Here is an 18,943-nt window from a genome sequence, read left to right on the forward strand (position 1 = left end):
AACTGTCTTTGTAAGAATATTCCATACGTCATTACGTCGTGTTTGAACGCGGCAGCGCGGTGCCAGCAGCAACACGGAGCCGAGGAAAACTTTTCGCTTAGCTCGGTGGCTAGTAGTGTTTGTCAAACTAAATATATATCGGCAAGGAAAACAAGTTAAACCGTTATAAACACGCAACTGTTGAATGCCTTCGATATCTTGCTAAATTTTGTGTCAATGTCCTGTTTGATCAAATACGCGTTTCATCGCGATACCTCACGTCTGCGATGGTAAGTGATAAAGACTTGTAAATCGCAGCAACTAAGCTAATATATGCTAACAAGACTCACTGCACACAGATTGGTTTATGACTTTTTTCAGTTTATTAGACTAGCTTCGTCTGCTAAATGACATCTGGACGTGTATTGCTGCACATGCTGTGAGGACACTTGATTAGCGTGTTGTTACCTCTTTTACAGACCTGCAAATTAAGTGGCCTGTTCAGCAGTGGCGAGGACTTTGATGATGAGGTGATTCCCAGCAGACTCCAACAAACCTGATTTCAACTGCTACTTAACTGTCACTGAGGCCTGTACACACTTACACATCTCCCCCTATTTCTCTCTGTGTTTTTGTGTGTCTGTTTTCCCAGGACTTGCTTGGGACAGATTGGGCTGTCCCCTCAGCTTCTGGACCAGCCGATGTGGCAGCTGCTGTGTCATCCTGCACGCTGCGTGCCTCCTCTCTTGCTCACAGAGTACCAGAGGAAATTTGCCTACAGCAAACTGGAGAGACATCAGCTGCCCTGTGTAATGGCTCAGCATCAAGGAGCAGCACGCATGCTGCTGCTGGACAAACTGTTGCTCTGGGTTTGAGACAGCTTTCCTCCTCCTCTGCCCAGCCTCCTCCCTCCCATCCTCCTACACTAAATAACACTCACTCTGTTTTGGAATCACAACAGAGTCACACAAACACACAGGGGTCGCTGAAGCCGTGTGTGACTCAGGATGATTTTGATGACTGGGATATTGACCTTGCAGACCTAGATGAATGTGATGGCCAGATGGGGCAGCTGCTTCAACCTCCTGCTTCTGCTCCACCTGTGAACACAGTGAAGCATTTTTCTTCCTTAGCCAAATTGCTGCGACCCCCGACCTGTGGAGGGATTCAGGCCCGACCTGAACGGACCCTGAAGGAGAACAGCACTGCCCGGCAGGAGCTCGGCTCATGTGTTGAGAACATGCCTCCTCAGACCCCCTCTGGTCTTCATGTGGGAACACCAGCTCCCCGTCCTGCTGTTGTTTCAGCCCCTCCACATAGTCCTGTTGTTTTCCCTGGCCTTACTGCATCTTCTCCTTTACCCAGCCCCATTTCCAGGACGCTCATCAGGCCGCAACAGCCACAGAAATCATGGGCAACCCCAAGACCTACACTTCAGGCCACTGGCCTCTTTGAGACTGTTTCCTCCCCTTCTTCCCCTTCTGTGAGGTCCTCCACTCTGAGCTCTCACTCTATTCACACCCCTGTTCTCACTAATCGACTGGTACAGTTGGTATGTGCCTCCAGTAAGCTTCCTAAGAAGAGGCCTCGCTCTGAGCAGCACCGGCCCAGGACTCGACGCTTCCCTGGTCCTGCTGGACTCCTGCCACAGCAGGTTAGTCTCGCCCAGATCTAATCTGTTAGTCTTATTGTAAATTTTATCTGGTGCGCTCTTCCTCTGTCATTTGAAGTTCCTCACATCTGTTTGTACCTGACCAGATTGTGTTGGTTATGGGATAGTTTTCCCCACTATGGTACCATATAATAATTTAATTATTCTTTCCCAGCCTCAGGGTCACAGCCTGGAAGAAATTGTGGTTTGTGTTCCTCACACTCCCGCTCATGGTGTTGTGGCCCGACTGCCGAGCCAGGTAATAGCTGACAGAAACAGAAATCTCCACAAAACACATGAAATCACTTTTAACCTCACACAAATCAATTTGATAACCTTATAAGAGAGCATTAACCAAACTCTGTAATATAGAGCTTTAATTTTATTTGACGACATTATTTCTGACTGATACATTTCCAGCATACATTTCCAAAAGGTATAGAATACTCTGCTATTCATCCAGTGCCCACCTGGATAGGCTCCATCCAGATTTGTCAGGCTGCTAGTCTGTCTGTGTTGGAGATGAGAATGTTCTGTGTTGTATACATTAACATCTTCTGCTTGTAGATCCACATTTGCCATCCTATTTCCAGGTGATAATTTAACTCATGCCCATATCTAGATATTTGTAGATAGATATATATCTTATCATTTGTGTGGGTTTCCTCCGGGTACTCCGCTTTCCTCCCACAGTCTGAAAACATGCAATTGGTGACTCTAAAATTGCATGGAATGCTTTAATTCTCTTTAATCATGCCAGAAATAACACCTGGAAGTTAAGAGACAAACCTGGTGATGGTCAGCCTGCATTAGACCAGTAGGAGACATGAGCATGAATGATGGATGTGCTTTCACATAATTCAAGTTTTTGTCAAGAGAAACATATGTTTCCTTGTTTTTTTTGTGTGCTGAACAAGGGAGCAATAACTAGTAATTTTCCTGTCTACAGCTGACAGCATGACTCTTGGTAACAGTTGCATGTAGAAAGATCTCTGGCTGTTATTACTGTGTAATCACAAAATGCAATGGTATTTCTCACATGAGGGTTTAAACTCCCAAACATTCTATGATGCATTATCTTTGTTTTTTTCGTTCCTTCAAAATCAGACACTTGAGTGGTCCAGTCTGCAGTGTGAAATGATTTTTTTACTCAATCTGATTGCAGCAGAATCACAGTGACCATCTGAGCCCTTTAACAAGAGGCAAAGTGGGAAAATGTAATGACAGAACTAGTTTATAAATGCCGTACGTGCCCAGGGAGCAGCATGAAGGCGTTAAACCACAACATAACATAACATAACATAACATCACATCCACATAGTAGCTGGCTTTATGCGTATACATTTGTTGATTTGTTGTGAAGGGTTCCAGCTCACAGACTGAGGAAGACGAGTTTAGCAGTGGTGCCTGGGCGGCGATGAAGGCAGAGATGGGACTGGATGAGAGGAATCCGTCATGCTTTTTGCATTCCTACAGTGTGGTCATGGTGCTGCGAAAGGTGATTCGAGTTACTGTTGACACACATTTCTTTGTCCAGATACGAACACAAACTATGATAAAAATGTCTTGGAAGTCGGGACAAATGACGGAGCTGTACTGGCAGTGTTTGTAATTATAAATAATACGACCACTCATTGCTCATTCATCAGTAACTCCGTTCTCTGTGCTGGCCGGCCTGTGTGGAACCAGTGCTTCTGGTTGGTAGTTGTGAGCAATTGAACACGTTTGTTTCAGTCGCGGCTGTTTGTCACCGGCTCCATTCACATGCATAGAGTTACTGGCAGGGTGCCGCCTAAGCTCATCGTGGTTAAGCCGTTAACGTGAGCATCAGCTTCCAAAAATCCCCATTTGCATGAATAAACAAAGTAACACACAGCCCTCCCCTCTTCTGTTGACTGAACAATAACATGTTATGTCTAATACACTGAGAGGATGATCCCAGCAGTCAGTAATGCTCACTGCTGTTTATTATCAGTACAACCCCACAACAATTTGTAAGCCTGACAAAGAGAAGTGAGAGAGGTAAAGAGTTCAGCAGTATGTTTAATTCATCGATATTTCAGGAGAAGATTTTTGTGTTTCACTGAAGGAGGTTTTAAGATTTCTTGTGACACAGTTAAGAGCAGTTAGCTGTCACAATGACTAAACACTTCTTAGTTAAACTTTATTAAAATTAAAGCAGTGTATATTGCCGTTTTTCAGTGTCATTGTTTATACAAAAAAAGTTCAATTTGCACAAATGGACATTTTAAATGCACTTTAAAAACCCATTCATGGCTCCCGTTCATGCTTGGACCACCAGGAGGTTTCCACAAGCACAACCAATCAGAACTCAAAGTGACAGCAGCTAAAAGTATTTCAAACAGAACAGAAGACTTATGCCACTTAAAGGTCTATTGTATGTTATAATAAAGGCATATTATAACTAAAAATGTTATAGAAAATTTGCAGAAATTATGCATAGTATGGCCTCTTATTTGCGTAAATTGATATTTACGTAAACTATACAATTGTCACAATTATTATTTTATATTTCTTATCAAAAGGAAAAACAGCACTTTGCTTTGTTGTTTTCTTCTTGATTTTTGTCAAATTGAAAAAAGAGAAAAAAGCCCATTATGATGATTCAGTGTCTACAGCTAAGGTATTTACATTCAGATTATCTGACCTCAGCAGGTCCTAACAATTTACTAGCTTGAACCAGCAAAAGGTATATTTAGGATTTATTCTTCAGAGATAACTAAAAAGATTGACATTGACTGTAACTGTGGATTCAGATTCTTTTTCTTTGACTCATCTAATCTTTATTACAACGTTGAAATGTAAAACGCTGTGTGTGTGCACATTTGCTCTTCCTTTGTTAATACAGGCTGCACTGAAACAGCTGGCTAAAAACAAAGTGCCCAACATGGCGGTGCTTCTGAAGAGCATCATTCACACGCATGCTGACGCCAAGGCCATATTTAAAGACCCAACGGGTACTGGTACCTCCTTTCCTCCTTTCTCCTTTCCTTGTCTGCCTCCTTGCTTTCACCCTTTTTTGTGTCTTACTGTCTGTAAGCCGAGCTAGTTGCCATGGCCCCCAGAGAGCAGCTACATGAGGTGTACTGATTATCAAAACTCAGGAGACGATGTTGTACTCAATACCAGACTTAAGTGCTCATTAGTAATTCAATTGCAGCAGATTGGCATCAGCAGTGGGTGGGTATTAAGTGCTTCTGACACCATGAGGGACCGTTCTGTCAGTAATATGCCTCCTACCTGCTGAAAGGTTCACAGCTTTTTCTCCAGCAGCCAGTTATCTCACTTGCTGCTGTCAGCCTGAGGTGAATTTATACTGCTACTGACGAGATTGGTGGCTAGTTGATTAACATGAACCTAACTGATAACCGTTAAAAAAAACGTTTTGATATTTCATTAATGATTTAAGTTGGTTATATATAAAAGCACCCAACATTTTCTGGTTGCAGCCTCTCTGGCAGAATTTTCCCCTTTCCTCTGCTGCATATAATTGTAAATTGAGTATCAAGTACAGCAGGTAAATGGCAGTTGTCTGATATTTACCTTTACCACATTACACATTTATTGCCATTGTCAATGCAAAACTATTAACTTCCTGATGTTTTTGATTGGAGGGGAGATTCAAGGAACTGTGCACCGGCGTCTCCTGGAAGACAGAGTGGAGGAGTTCAAGGTTGGAGCAGTACTGCTGCTAAAACAAGTAAGACACATCACCACTGTCAATCAGAACTTTAATTTACCCATCATCATAACTGGAATTCATTTTTTTAGCTCAACTGAATTTGTAGTCACAGTTTTTTAAATGTGTCACTTTATCTGCATGCTCTGTGGACAGGTGGGTGTATTTTCCCCTTCGCATCGTAATCATTACCTGAATGTGACACCCAACAACTTGCTGAAGATTTATAACCCCAATGGAGTCAGTCTGTCCTCCACCCAGCTCCCCCCACTGGTCCTGGTGAGCACCACTTCTGTCAGCTGAAAGCAAAAATAAATCAACTGCATCCCAACAAATATTAAATCTGTCAACCTGTCAGCTGTCGCCTTAAAGCATTTCTTTTTCTTTTTCTTTTCTTATTCTTCTCTATCCAGGAGCCGATGTTGTCATCACCCGCTCGGTCTACCACCATCCTCCGGGAGCCAGTGTCTCAAATGCAGCTGGTATTTGACGAAGAAGGTGACATGGGACACGTGGAAGAAAAATGCACCGAAGGAGGCGAAGACCCACAAGCCCCAGCACACACTAGACTCAGCTCAAGCAGTGGCCACGAAAAGCCTCCTGGAAACCCATCACCACTGGACCCTGGCTGGGAAGCAGGTGCAACCCCTCAAATTGTTTTAATAACATGTGTGATGAGGAAGATTTATTTATTTCTTGTCAAGTGTCAGACTATAAAATTTCATTTTGCTGGATGAAAACAGCAACACTGTCTGTAACATTTTGATAACATTTGACCCACTGACCCTCAAGCCAGTCTAGATGTAGCAAAACAAAGAGGATTCTTATCCATTGTTCTGCACTAAAGCTGCAACCAACCAATGCAGTTGATTTCCTTCTTTTCTCCATGTTGAGTGTTCCAAGTATAAAAAAAAGCAGAATTTCTATGCAGTGGAGCTTCATACTTTGTTAGAAATCATCAAATAGGACCAAAAATGTGAACATGGCCACAGTACAATGCCAAAAAGTGACCAAAAAAGGCTGCATAAAGGGAGATTCTTTCTAAAGCAAAACAATTAACAACTCATGTCTGATGTGGTCAATAAGATGACAACCACTGAGATAGTAGTGAAATTCCAGCTACAGTAGGTGATTTTACACAGTCGGATGTTAGATCAGAGGATGATACTGGACGCTAAAGCACAGAGAGGAGGGAGGGAATTTTCACTGCTGTGTGGAAATATGCCAGAAAATCTGAGAAATCTAATAAGCCTTTTAATACATTAGCAAGTCATGATAACCATATAATGACCAGAATACTAATATAACATTAGGTTTGTTCTATATAACCCACTCTGTGCGTTTTATTTAATTTAATTTCGGTGTAACATTTAACTGCCAAAGTCACTATAATGAATTCAAGTGAGCTTGGACATGTTTCCTTAAATTGCTCTTACCAGTGGTTCATGCATGAGGCTCTTTGGTTCATGGTCTCACCTGTCTGTTCTGTCTGTTGTGCAGATGACGACCTGGATGAACTCCTAGGAGAGTTACCCGAGGACACTTACAGCTTTTGATGTACCTCGACATCAGCAAAAATACAGACTTTGGTTATTTACTTGAGGAGCAGTAAATATGTCATCCTTTGTATATCATTTATTTAAAATCATTACTGTCTAACGACTGAAGAAAATTCCATGGATGGAAGATTTCTTTCTAGTGTGTCAACTGTGTTCGGTATCCGCTTCATAAACTCACACACAGAATGGTCTAGAGTTAATTGTTTTCAATTGTGTCATTATTGTACATCACTGATGATTGATCGTGTCAGAAGAAGCGGTTATTCAAAGCCAACACATGCTCATTAATCAATTACAAAGCCCATAAAAATTAGCCGTCCTTTGGTTTCAGCTTCATGTAATATGTTCTCATAAAGAGTGTAATGAGGCTAAGCTTGTGTTTAATAAGGATGCAGTCTCCTCACCTTTCTTTCATTCTACACTCTGTTTTTGCTTCACTGACCTTGAAATGGAAGACTAATCTTAACAGCATTGACTTTTAATTATGCAGCATGAAAGGGAGGTAAGAAGGTAAGAATTCCTTGTCTGCTGCTTTCTCCTGTCACTTTTTCATTCGTGTCTGTTTCTCTGATCCTCAGACCACAGTGGGTAAACCGTGACCTGGGTTGTTTACTGTGCATTAAGAGGTTTTCAGGCGGGGATTGCAGGGACGTAGTCCTAGAGTCCCATGTGGTTCGCTTGACCAGAAAGTGTTTACCCAGCACCAGTCTGCATTAGGGTGGAGTCATTGTGTGACTAACAGGCTCTCATGGATGCTTTCCGCAACAAGATCCAGACTCCTCCACTACCCCTGCCTCGCGAACACTAACAGATTCATTTTAATCTGCAGCCTCTTTGTCATTGTGTGTATGCTGCAGCTTCTCAAATTGCCTGGTTTATGTTCGAAAGATAGAAAGCGGCGATGGTGAAATAGGCTACGCTTTTAGTCATCCCAAATTCTCTTTGCTGTTTGGCTAAAATAAGTACATTTTATAGTACAGTCTGTAAGTATTTGCACAGTGACAAATTTGCTACTGCTGGCCTGGTTCTTCTGCACATTGGGTTGGAAATGAACCAGTAACTTAAAATGTAGACCGCTGAAGTTTAACTTTTCAATTGAGTGTTTTCATTTAGCTTGGTAGATGCAGTGTAGAAACTGTAACCTTGTCTTCTTTCTGCAGCTTCAAGGAAGAAAGAAATACATGATGTTGGTTTTGAGTCTCCTGATTTTAACCCAGTGTGGATGTGAAGAGCATTAAAGGGTCACTTCAGCCAAATATCTCACATACACCTAGTGGTGCTTGTTCATGCAGATGGTTTTCGTTTTTGTGCATTTGCAGTACAGCTTTGTTTCCTAACAAAAACAACATTCTGGTTACTGTGGATAATTCACAAGCCTCATTGTGAACCATTTTCAGTCAAACTACTTTGTACTGCAGATCAATGAAAAGTGTAGAGACTGTGTTCAGTGCATTATTACGGTTAACCAGCAAATGTTTCTGTTTTATTGGAGCAGCACCAAATTCCCTTCATTTCCATTGTCTGTGGGAGGCAGCAGAAAGCTTGGAAAAGCAAAACCAAATGTATTTTCAATTCTCAATGGCACCACACTGAGAAGGAAACTTGGGAACCAATGAACTCATGTATGGATCGAACAGAGGAGGCATCTAGGTCATGTCATTATGTTTGCAACCTCTTATTTCAAAAATGTTTCAGCACCCTACAGTTTGTTTAATTCTCACACGATAATCTGGGTGACCATTTTAGTTTTGTAATTCTGACAAATGCTCTTTACATTAGGACCAGTAACTAACAACCCTTCTGATTTATGTTGTGACCCATATTGGGTGACCCAGGATGTGAACCACGGCACAGGATTAAAAAAGTAATAATATAATCTGGCAATGATTTGCACTATCATGAAAGGTTTTGCGTCTTGGTTCTTGTGCAATACTTTGTCTTCCGACATGTAACAATCCATCAAATAAAAGAACCATTCAGACCCCAGTCTGTGATGATGAGGCTCAGATTGCTGGGAACCAATGTCATAGATACAGTAGGTCTACAATATATACAGTACATCTAGTGTCTTAATATCAGGTGGTAGATTTTAACAGCAGCCTTGGCAGTTCAAGTCCCAGTGGACATCATTAGTTAATTTCATAAGCGTATGGGAGCGTACAGACATTCAGCACCCAGTGAAGAGCCCTGATGATAAAACTCTTAATTGGAGGGGAACTTAATTTGACCAGAACAAGGCTCTTTGAAACTGCCTTTATGTGTATGTACAGAGGGGGCTGCTCCTTCCCTTATCTGCACTTCTACCAATTAAGACCTTCATTAAAAAATGGGGTGGGCTTGATTCCAGCAAGGCTGCTACTATTGCTCACTTTCTGGAATAATTTGCCCTTTAACTTCAGCCATCTTTCGCCAGAGGTAATAATCAACTCAGCCCAGTCTTGCCAACTCAAATACTTAGACATTCTAATTATCTCCTGGTACGAGCTTATTATTTTCCATAACCCATTAACATAGTCAGGAAGTGTAATTACTCTGGCTCTCTCTTTGTGCATATAGAAAATGAAGAGCCTGCTGACCCCAAAATTTTAAGAAAGATTTTCTAAAGTTGGAGCCTCATTTGTAGTGGAAGTGGTTTCTCGTCTCAGATGTGAAGTAGTATTAACCTTGGTTTGGATGGAGAGGTTTGCATATCCACATTTTTCAGAAAGTTCTGTCTTTAGTGAATGGTAAAAATTGAAAAAGGAAAAAGTAATGAAGGCAAACTACGAAAGAAGCAAAAAATGGAAATACTCAAGGGCAAGTATTTCTACTTTGAGTACAGTACATTTAGAATCCACCACTGCTGATGCATTTGTTTTTGTGAACATTCAGTAGTATAAACCTGAGTTGTGTTTATTGTAAATGGTAAATGTTCTGCACTTATATAGCTCTTTTCTACCTATTGGCACTCAAAGCGCTTTACACTGCTTCTTATTTACCCATTCACACTCTCAATCACACACACATTCATACACCAATGGGGGAGCTGCTATGCAGCTGGCCAACACTCACCAGGAGCAACTAAGTTGGGGTTCAGTGTCTTGCTCAAGGACACTTCGACATGTGACCGGAGGAGCTGGGGATTGAACCAACAACTGTGAGATTGGTGGACAACCGCTGTACCTTCCTGTGCCACAGTCGCCACAGTTATGGTTAATTGAAGTTACTGATGTCACTATTTCATATCAGAATATGTAAAGTTGTTGCGGAGGTCGCTAACAGCTTTTTTAGGGTCTTTACAGCTCTCAATGTTTCTGTCATCAACTGCTGTTCTTTTCCTGGATCTGCCCATGAGAGATCTGTTACTTGTTTCTTCTGCAGGACATTCCAAATGCTTGTTCTGTCTATGGCCAATGTTTGTGCAATGCCTCCGATTGATTTTCCATCTTAACTCTTAACTATAAGTGCAGTGCGAACACGCAAAACCCAAATTTTAAACTGAGCACAGACATTCAGTGCCATTTATTGTTTGAATAATCAATATCATACGACAAACCGAAGTAACAAAATATACCTCAGTCCGCAATATCCAATACTTTTGCTCACATGAAAAATGGGTGGGTCCAGCAAAAGCTGCTATCCTCTAAGTTGTGTAACAGATCCAGATGTAAATACCTGGAAATAAAAAATTAAATAGTGATTTCTTCTCTCATATTCATCTTTGATGTCCAACCCAAATGTGTTTGGTCTACAGCAAAGGAAAGGAATTGGCCTCAGTGGTTCAATTTTAGAGGGGAGTGTATATATTTTTTAACAAAATTCCTAAAAACATTTAAAATCTATGTGGAACAACTTTTAATAGCTTTTCCAACTGTGCCATCCTGGACAAGTTTTCAGTGTAGCACTTTTTTGTGCTGTACACACACAGTGTAGATGAATCATAGCCAATGCAGATGTCCTGTGGACCTCAGGCACCAAATCGAATTACACTGAACACCCATCAGAGATTTTTCTTTTTCTAAGCTAAATAAGGAATTCTGCCTGTAAATCTTAAAAGTATATATTTCTGAATAATGGGCACTCGTAATCCAATCCAATAAGGCAAATTTATTCCTTTACTTATTTACAGAAAAAATAAATTCAGACCCATATTTTGGAAAGTTACACTAAGCTTTTTGGCATTAATACCTTTCAAATAACATAGTGCGGCTAACAAGGCTTGTGCCTTTATTAATCCTGTGGATGAAAGTTGGCTGGATGAATAAAGGCAGATAAGATTACTGGAGTATAAAACCTTATTTTCAACCCGGGAGACTGTTTAATCCGTGTAAAACTACGCTCATTACTTTCCTGGAAAAAGGGGGGATTTGCTTAATTAAGTTGTTGAGAAACCAGCAAACCCTCCAGCTGTCTGAGACCACGGCAAATTTCATCTGGGCAGAAGACAGACTGACAGTGTGCACAGGATGTGTTTGACTAAAAGATAAAAATCACAGTCTGTGTCTTTCAACTTCAGTCATTCTTTACTTTTAATTAGGTTTTCTGTGTTTTTGAAAATTTCTAAACCTTCTGAAGTTTGAAAGTGTAAAAGACACACACCCCAAGATGCACACAACACATGCTTTATGAATGTAATAAGGGTAGGAACAATGATAGAAACAACCATAAGAAATTTGAGTATTATTAGCCCTGGACTTAAATAAGAAATTGCTGCCGACAATGTTGTGAAAATGTACATTAGTTTGGGCCGTTATATTTAGTACACTGGAGCCATAATGTTTTTTATTTAAAAGTTAAATTTATCAAACCCACAGTTTTGAAATATTGAATAGTGTTTTAAAAACCTTTTTCAATTTCACAAAAAGATTATATCCAGCTGAAGCAATAAAACAACTATACAGTTGCATTTTAGCTTTTATTCAGTTTCTTTTATTCTCCTTATGCTTCTAAAATGTATTTACAATAAAGATACAGAAAAAGTCCGTGTACAAAGTTATGTATCTATCTGTCTGTCTCATTAAATAGCTATTGTACCTATCAATCGAAATTACTGGAAATATTTTGTCCTTTTCTTACAAAGATCATTCGCAAAACAACGCCATTTCCAGCCGCCATCTTGATTTGATTTTGCCTGTTGGGATGTTATGACCAAGGACAAGTGGTTGTTGGACGGGCTGAGGAGGTTATTTTAAAGTTATTTTGTTTTCTTTTTTATGCCTGTTTTATAGAGGACTGTAGATTACAACATTATACAAAGCGAACAATAAGTTACTGAACAATGTTTAATTTGTCAGATGAGGAAGGAAGCTTTAACACCTGCACCAATGGCTGAACCACAACAGCAACAGGTGAGTGGCCTAAAAAACAGCGTGTACACAGCTGTTTATGTTTAAGGACTGACAATCATTGTTTAGTACTGAAAGTGATACTGTTTATTAGTTTGCATGCTGTTTGCAGGTTCATACGGTGGAAGATTTATATTATAGATAGAACAACATGGCAATTATTTTTTACTACTTAAGTCTATAAAAGTATATAAAATATACAAATGAATTTTAACCATTGTCAAAGTCTTAGATGGAGACTTCAAATGTCAGATTTTTATCCAGTCAGAATATTAATTTTAAAATAGTAGAAGAAGCAACGGTTTGCTTTTTGACATATCTGCTTGAACAATATCAGAATTGTATTACTTTATTGGTCTGTGCAGCTCAAAATAGATATAAGATTTAATGTAACTGCACCGCTTAAATGTGGATATGAAAGATTTTTTCCTAGATATCAAGTCTTTTTTTTTTTGCATGTGGCAGTTCAATTTAAGCTGCATATTACTTTTTATCACTTGATTTAAAGTATATAGTAATTGCCCAATAATTTTAGGAAATGAGGTTCTTAGCTTCCAGCTTTTTACCAAAAGTGATCATGATGTTTTAGTTTAGTTTGAAACAGTGTACAGCACCACTGACTGACTCTTGGTTAGTCCATAAAGCTTTTTGATTTCAGGGACTATCTGCTTATTGGTGCTCAGACTGAGGAGGCTCGTGAGTTTTTACAAATATTAAGTTAATGATTCTATAATTGGTATGTAGCTTCTGGAGTGAGACTATAGCTTGATGGAAGGATGTCTCATCTTCTCACTGTGGCTGCCAGTTTTGCAGGTGAAAATCATGCAGGAAGTGTTGATGATTACACTAATAGTTCACATGATCATCATTTTAACATTACTGTGTCACGTTTAATCCCTAAATGATAGAAGAAATTGAACCTGTGTGTACACAGGGTATTTGACCCCCGTGTTTTATGAAACAGCTGTGGCACAGGAGGCATAGCAGGTTGTCCGCCAATGTCAGCATTGGTGTTTTCATTCCCAGCTTAACTGCTTCACATTTTCCACAGTCCATAAAGGAAGACCAGCCCCAAAATGACTATGCAGGTAAATGTTCACTTGTAAGTCACTCTGGATAGAAGTGGTAACCAAAAGTGAATGTTTAGGTTGATCTAAGTTCAACCTAAGAATGTAAAGAGAACAATAAAAAAAAGTTTTAGTTGAAATTTAATTTGAGAGCGTGAGAATTTTTGTGTCAAACAAATTTATTTTAATTTAGGCTGGCTGTTTAATAAGTGAAATGTGGTTGTAAGTATTAAAAAAAATCACCTAAACCCAAATACAGGGGAGATCTGATTGCTGCCTTCCACTTAAAAACTTTAAGAAACTGTAAAAACACTTAATGGACAAACTACAATAATATTGAGTATGAAAATAATGAACTTAAATGACAAACACTAAGCCTGGCACTGAATAGTGATGAGGATTAAACCCAGGATTAACCCCCAACTACAGAAGACTTGAGTTCATAGACCTCTCTGGCAGAGGTCCTCTCTCTATTGAGTGCACTTTCTATTTAGGATTTGTCATTTTTCCTTGTTCTGTTGTCTATTATTTCTTTCAATGAGATTTTTTAGCTATACACCTATCATTATTCAGATATTTTCATAGGCGTTAGTACGAAAGTCTTAATTTTCAATATCCTGACAAAACTATTAACCATAACCATCCTCACAAAAAAATTGTGCCTAAAATTACAGACAATTGCTTTATGTTATTACAGATGACAAACACGCTCCGTGTTCTTATTAGTCCCTTTACATCCTTGTATGTGATTTGACATCTTGTGACCACACTTCCTCGCTCGCTTGCTCTTTTTTTAGTTTTGGCATCTTATTTTTGTCCTCATCCTTCCCCTCAACCTACATCTCCCTGCCTTTGCTCCTTCGTTTCCACTTCTGCTTCACTTCCCATGACATACATCCCCCTCCTCGACTAAACAACCACCACTGTTTTGCCTCCACTATCTGTCTCTCTGACATACTCCCATTTTGCATCTATCCATCACTGCGTTTGTGGTCGCGAGATGTGGAAAAATGAAGGACTGAGAGACACATGAGAGGGAAGGTGGCAGCACTGGAGGAGCAGGAAGGAGGCAACATATTCAGTAAGAGACTTTGCCATGGAGAGTGCAAGCGAGGAGAGTGTTGTCTTCCTCTTCTCTCTCCCCCTCTCTATTTCCCCCTCCCTCTCCCTCTCTCTCTCTCTCTCTCTCTCTCTCTCTCTCTCTCTCTCTCTCTCTCTCTCTCTCTCTCTCTCTGCGAGCATGTGTGTTGGTGTGTGCGCCTCCCGTCTCTCCCAGCTCTGCTCTTGTTCGCCGCTGCCACAGATGAGCTGGGAAGAGGAGGGAAAGCGGATGTATCTGGCCAGAGGAAAACGGGAGGAGTTTGGATCGGCATGCGAGACTAACCAGCGGCTCTACTCATCAACGGCTCTCTCTCTTTCTTTCTCTGTGTCTGTCTCTCTCTCTCTCTCTCACACACACGCACAATCACAGACTCTCAGACTCACACATTCTCGTGCTGGCTGGATGTCTTTTTGCTAGGCTGAACGAGAGAGGTGCTTAGGCTTGTCATTAGTTGGGAGCACAGGAGATCCTGAGAAACCTCTGTGTGCGTGTGTGTGTGTGTGTGTGTGTGTTTAAATGGAGATGATTCGGGACATTAAATACTCAGAGGCAGCTTTGATTGGCTTGCAGCTAAAGTGACTCTCACCTCTCGTCCTGGGTGTCATAGGGGACGTACCTCTAGGTTTTTTTTTGTCAATGAAATCAAGAAGTCAGGGGGTGGGGGGTGGTGGGTTGCAGTTTGGGATTTGGGCAGAGTGTTTGTTGAGTGGATGTGTTGTGTGTGCGTGTGGGTGGGTGTAGTAGGCGCCGCAGGCGGGCTGGCAGCCACAGTAACTCCCAGCTCAAGGGAGTGATTGAAAGTGGAGGTGGAGAGGAGAGGGATGTCCCCAAGGGAGCATCTCTACCCTCTTTTATTCTCTGTAGTCATTTTTCAGGTTGTGAAGATCTTCTTATGTCTACTTCCTATTTGTTGTCAAGTGGTGTTAGGCTTTATTTGGGGTTTAGTTTTTCTGCGAGTGTTTGCAGCAGCTTGTATCAATATTCTAATTCCCTTTTTTGTCTTTAGCGCTTTTGTGACTGTAGTTTGCTCCCTTTTCGTCCAGTGCAGTCAGTTTGATTGTGGGATGTGAAGTCTGATATTGATGTTTCCTCTCTGTATATGCAGGTGTGAGGGCACCAGGGGCTCCCTGGCTCAGGAGCTGGAGGGCTGATTATGGATCTAAAGGAGAGCTGTGGCAGTCAGGGGAGCCAAGAAAGCTCCAGCCTGCGCCCCACCTCCTGGCAGGCCTTTGCTCACACAAGTACACTGCACGGCCTGCGATTTGTCTTCCCTTATGGTCAACCCAGCGTGCGCCGCTTGCTCTGGGCCGCGGCTCTGCTGGCCTGCCTGGGACTGTTAGCCCTGGAGAGTGCCGAGCGCCTGGCTTATTTCCTCTCCTATCCTCACGTGACCAGCGTGGATGCTGTGGTGTCAAGCAGTCTGGTGTTCCCCGCTGTCACCATTTGCAACCTTAATTCGTACCGCTTCAGTCACCTCACACGCAATGATCTATACCATGCAGGAGAACTAATGGCCTTGCTGGATGTGCACCTGCAAATCCCTCAGCCGCACCTGGCTGAGCCTGATGTGCTGGGTTTCCTGCAGGAAAAAGCCAACTTCACCAAATACAAACCAACGCCATTCAGCATGAAGGAGTTCATAGAGAGGGTCGGCCACGACCTGAAAGAAATGATGCTCTACTGTCGCTACCAAGGCCAGGAGTGTACCCACAGCGACTTCAAACCTGTAAGTCCCCTTATTTTGTCTTTTAAATGTCAGCTTTTGTCTGAGATCAGTTGGGTTGAGAGGATCTCTGCAGCCTTCCAGCTCTTTGATGACTGTTACTGAGGTGCTCAGTTTGCATTTTTGCAGGTTGCAAGTTTCTGGAGCCATATAAACTTTATAATGCTAGTAAAATGACTTGATTTATGGTGATCGCTGCTCATTCCCTCCCACGCTGCTATGTCTCCTGTGAGTCTCCTGTGATGTTTCCTTGGGACTTTTGTGTTCGGCTTCATTGGTTGATGTGTGTGTTTATATATTTATAGAAATATATTTATGCCTTCACTGTTCAGATAATATCATTTTGCTTACAGGCATTCAGTACTGCAACAGGTTTACAGTCTCTGGTTATGCCTTTTACTATAATGAATATTAAATTCCACCAAATCCCTTGGCTATTTTCTTTATTTCTCCAGCCAAGTAGTTTTCTTTATTTTTTACCGCAAATGACAGTATTCAAGGGATTTTGTCTGAGAGTACAAAACTGCCAAAATGTGCCATTTTTCATGGTGTCTTATTCCATTTTAGTTCATGTTTCTCTTTAGTTTGGCATGCTATTGGGTGAAGCAGGCTGTTGTGGTTGTTCTCTGTCAGGATTCTGTGTCAGATAAATGACAAATAAGATGCTGATCAATTCAAATGGTTTCAGTGAGCATTTTTGGCAGATCAGGGCCTGGCACAAAGTTAATCGGAGGGTTACTACTAAACACACTCTTGTAAACATTTACTTTACTTGGAGAGAGTTAAATTAGTGACTGGGTGAACGAGACACTGCATGCTATATGCACGTTATGAAGAGGAGTGTGAAAACTTTAACAGCAAAACCTGATTTCCTGTCAACCTTGTAGCTAAAAATCAGTGACAACCATAATGCCAAAAGACTTTGTGGATCTGCTAAGTAACTCCTGAAAAGTGCTGCGAAGGACTGATGCTGTAGTATTAAAGGTTGTTGTACAAATTGGTTCTGCCACTGCTCTGTTGAGGACGTCTGAGGAGTGTTATCATCACACTGAACATGAAGTCTGCATTAGTTTTATTGATGTTGGGTTGTTGTTACCTGGAGATACATTTAAGTAGAGATTGATTTTGAAAACAAACAAACAAAAAAACTGCACTTCATTACCTCTTAATGCACCTATGACTCAGTTTTGTTATGGCATTTTATTGACTCCAGATCCAACAATGAGCATCTTTGACCCATTACATTAAAACCTTTCACATCATATTTTATTTATTTTGGTATACAAAGTAATAGTCTATTTAGGTTTGCACTAATTTGATAAACTGTTATGTTAATAGTAAATTAAACTTTAGCGTAACCTCATGTTACCTTCCTCAATAATTTCCTTATAACTTAAAAGTAAGTAAGTAAGTAAGTAAGTAAAAGTACAAAAAAAAAAAAAAGTACAAAAAATATTCCCAGAAGCATTCTTGCACCTCAGCTGTGCCTATTCTAAGATATGAAGCCTTCTAGGTGTCTGTTACGGTTTGATTGATATCCTCATGCTCATTGCACCACAACACTTATTGGAAAAACAACAACAACAATCACATATTGGCCGTAGGGATTTTTCTATTTACGCCTGCAGACGACTGCTTCACCTGGAGCTCTGATTCATATTGCAGTGAGCCACAACAAAGCTACAAGTGAACAGTTCTTTGCCCATGTTTGCCAGGAGGACATGAGAATTTCATCATTTACATTTGTTGGGACCTAATGGGACCTAATAGCTTAGATCTCGCTCTGTTTTCCAATGCAGCCCAGCGAGTATCTTTTTGAGTCCCCTTAGTAACTGTCTTGCATGTTGTGTGACACGCCTTTGACCTCAAGCTGTGTTCAAACATAATCATGTTGACAGAGAGGCTACTAGAAGGCACTGTCATCCTTTTTGCCCTTTGCCTGTTGCTGCTGCTGAGCTCCTCCTGACTTCTCCCCACTCCTCCCTCTACTCGCTTGGTCTCTCCTCTCTCTGTCACTGCGGGGACACACCTTCATATTTCTTGCACCTTCTAAAAGAAGGCGAGAAAGGTACAAAAAAAAATAATACCAGGCCTCCCAACCAAACACACACACACAAAAAAACATGAATGTCTCTAAGACAATTCCAGACATTACAAAAATATATGCATACATGAATGAGTTCACACACATACAGAGAGAGGGACATTACCACGACACTCCAGAGACCCGAATCAGGATTTGAGTGACATTGTGATGAATGACCGTAGGGAGGATTGTAGAGACATGGCAGTCAGTGTGATGTGATGGAACTGGAGCACAGCGCTGCACATTCCCACCTATATGCATGTATCACGTCAGATTGTTTATAGCATATTCAAATGTGCAAAGTGCTCATCTTGTTAATTTATGTTCAAACGAGAGCACAACATAACCTTGGCATAATTCATTCTAAATAAACACTTTGGTACACTTGTTTATCAAAAATACCAAAAATGAAGAAACATCAAATTCATCATTCTGCAACCTAAGCAGAGCTGGACATAAAAACCTGCCTTCACCTTGTTTAGAGTTTTTCTTTTTTAAAGCAGCATGTCTTACAGGGATTCTGAGTGGCCAGTGTACAGCTCCATCACAGTTTGTATAGTGTGATTATGGATAACTGAGAAATTTGTGGGGTAAAAGAAAAACCCAGGCTCCAATCTACATTTTCTTTTAAATCACAGAAATTACAATAATGTGCTTGTGGTAGTTCACAAATAGCGACTCGTTTTACCAAATAGCTCTAACAACTTTTTCAAATGCGAGGTGAACAGGATACAACTTGTAATAAAGGTCCC

At 40.9% G+C, this 18,943-nt stretch overlaps 2 protein-coding genes across 3 annotated transcripts in view; both read left to right on the plus strand.

The window, feature by feature from the left end:
* Positions 1–43: 43 nt before the first annotated feature.
* hrob (homologous recombination factor with OB-fold) lies at positions 44–7,256 on the plus strand. Of its 2 annotated transcripts, XM_067477995.1 has the most exons (10): positions 44–269; positions 459–509; positions 632–1,633; positions 1,806–1,889; positions 2,994–3,128; positions 4,500–4,608; positions 5,266–5,351; positions 5,487–5,609; positions 5,744–5,969; positions 6,831–7,256. In XM_067477995.1, exons 1-10 carry the CDS (start codon positions 267–269, stop codon positions 6,884–6,886), a joined length of 1,875 nt encoding a protein of 624 aa, XP_067334096.1. In that variant the 5' UTR covers positions 44–266; the 3' UTR covers positions 6,887–7,256. The 2 variants fall into 2 exon arrangements, with proteins under 2 accessions (XP_067334096.1, XP_067334097.1); XM_067477996.1 differs by lacking the exon at positions 2,994–3,128.
* Positions 7,257–14,542: 7,286 nt separating this feature from the next.
* asic2 (acid-sensing (proton-gated) ion channel 2) overlaps positions 14,543–18,943 on the plus strand; it is a 328,789-nt gene continuing 324,388 nt past the window's right edge. The window contains exons 1-2 of the mRNA XM_067476894.1: positions 14,543–14,813; positions 15,488–16,108. Coding sequence (XP_067332995.1) covers positions 15,536–16,108 — 573 coding nt within the window. The 5' untranslated portion in view covers positions 14,543–14,813; positions 15,488–15,535. The remainder of the gene's footprint in view (positions 14,814–15,487; positions 16,109–18,943) is intronic.

This window comes from Channa argus, chromosome 15 (assembly GCF_033026475.1).
Source record: "Channa argus isolate prfri chromosome 15, Channa argus male v1.0, whole genome shotgun sequence".
Lineage (NCBI taxonomy): Eukaryota > Metazoa > Chordata > Actinopteri > Anabantiformes > Channidae > Channa > Channa argus.

Coding starts and splice junctions, on each gene's coding strand:
- hrob (XM_067477995.1), top strand. Junction 1,634..1,805: donor CTGGACTCCTGCCACAGCAG/GTTAGTCTCGCC, acceptor ATTCTTTCCCAG/CCTCAGGGTCACAGCCTGGA. Junction 5,352..5,486: donor CAGTACTGCTGCTAAAACAA/GTAAGACACATC, acceptor CTCTGTGGACAG/GTGGGTGTATTTTCCCCTTC.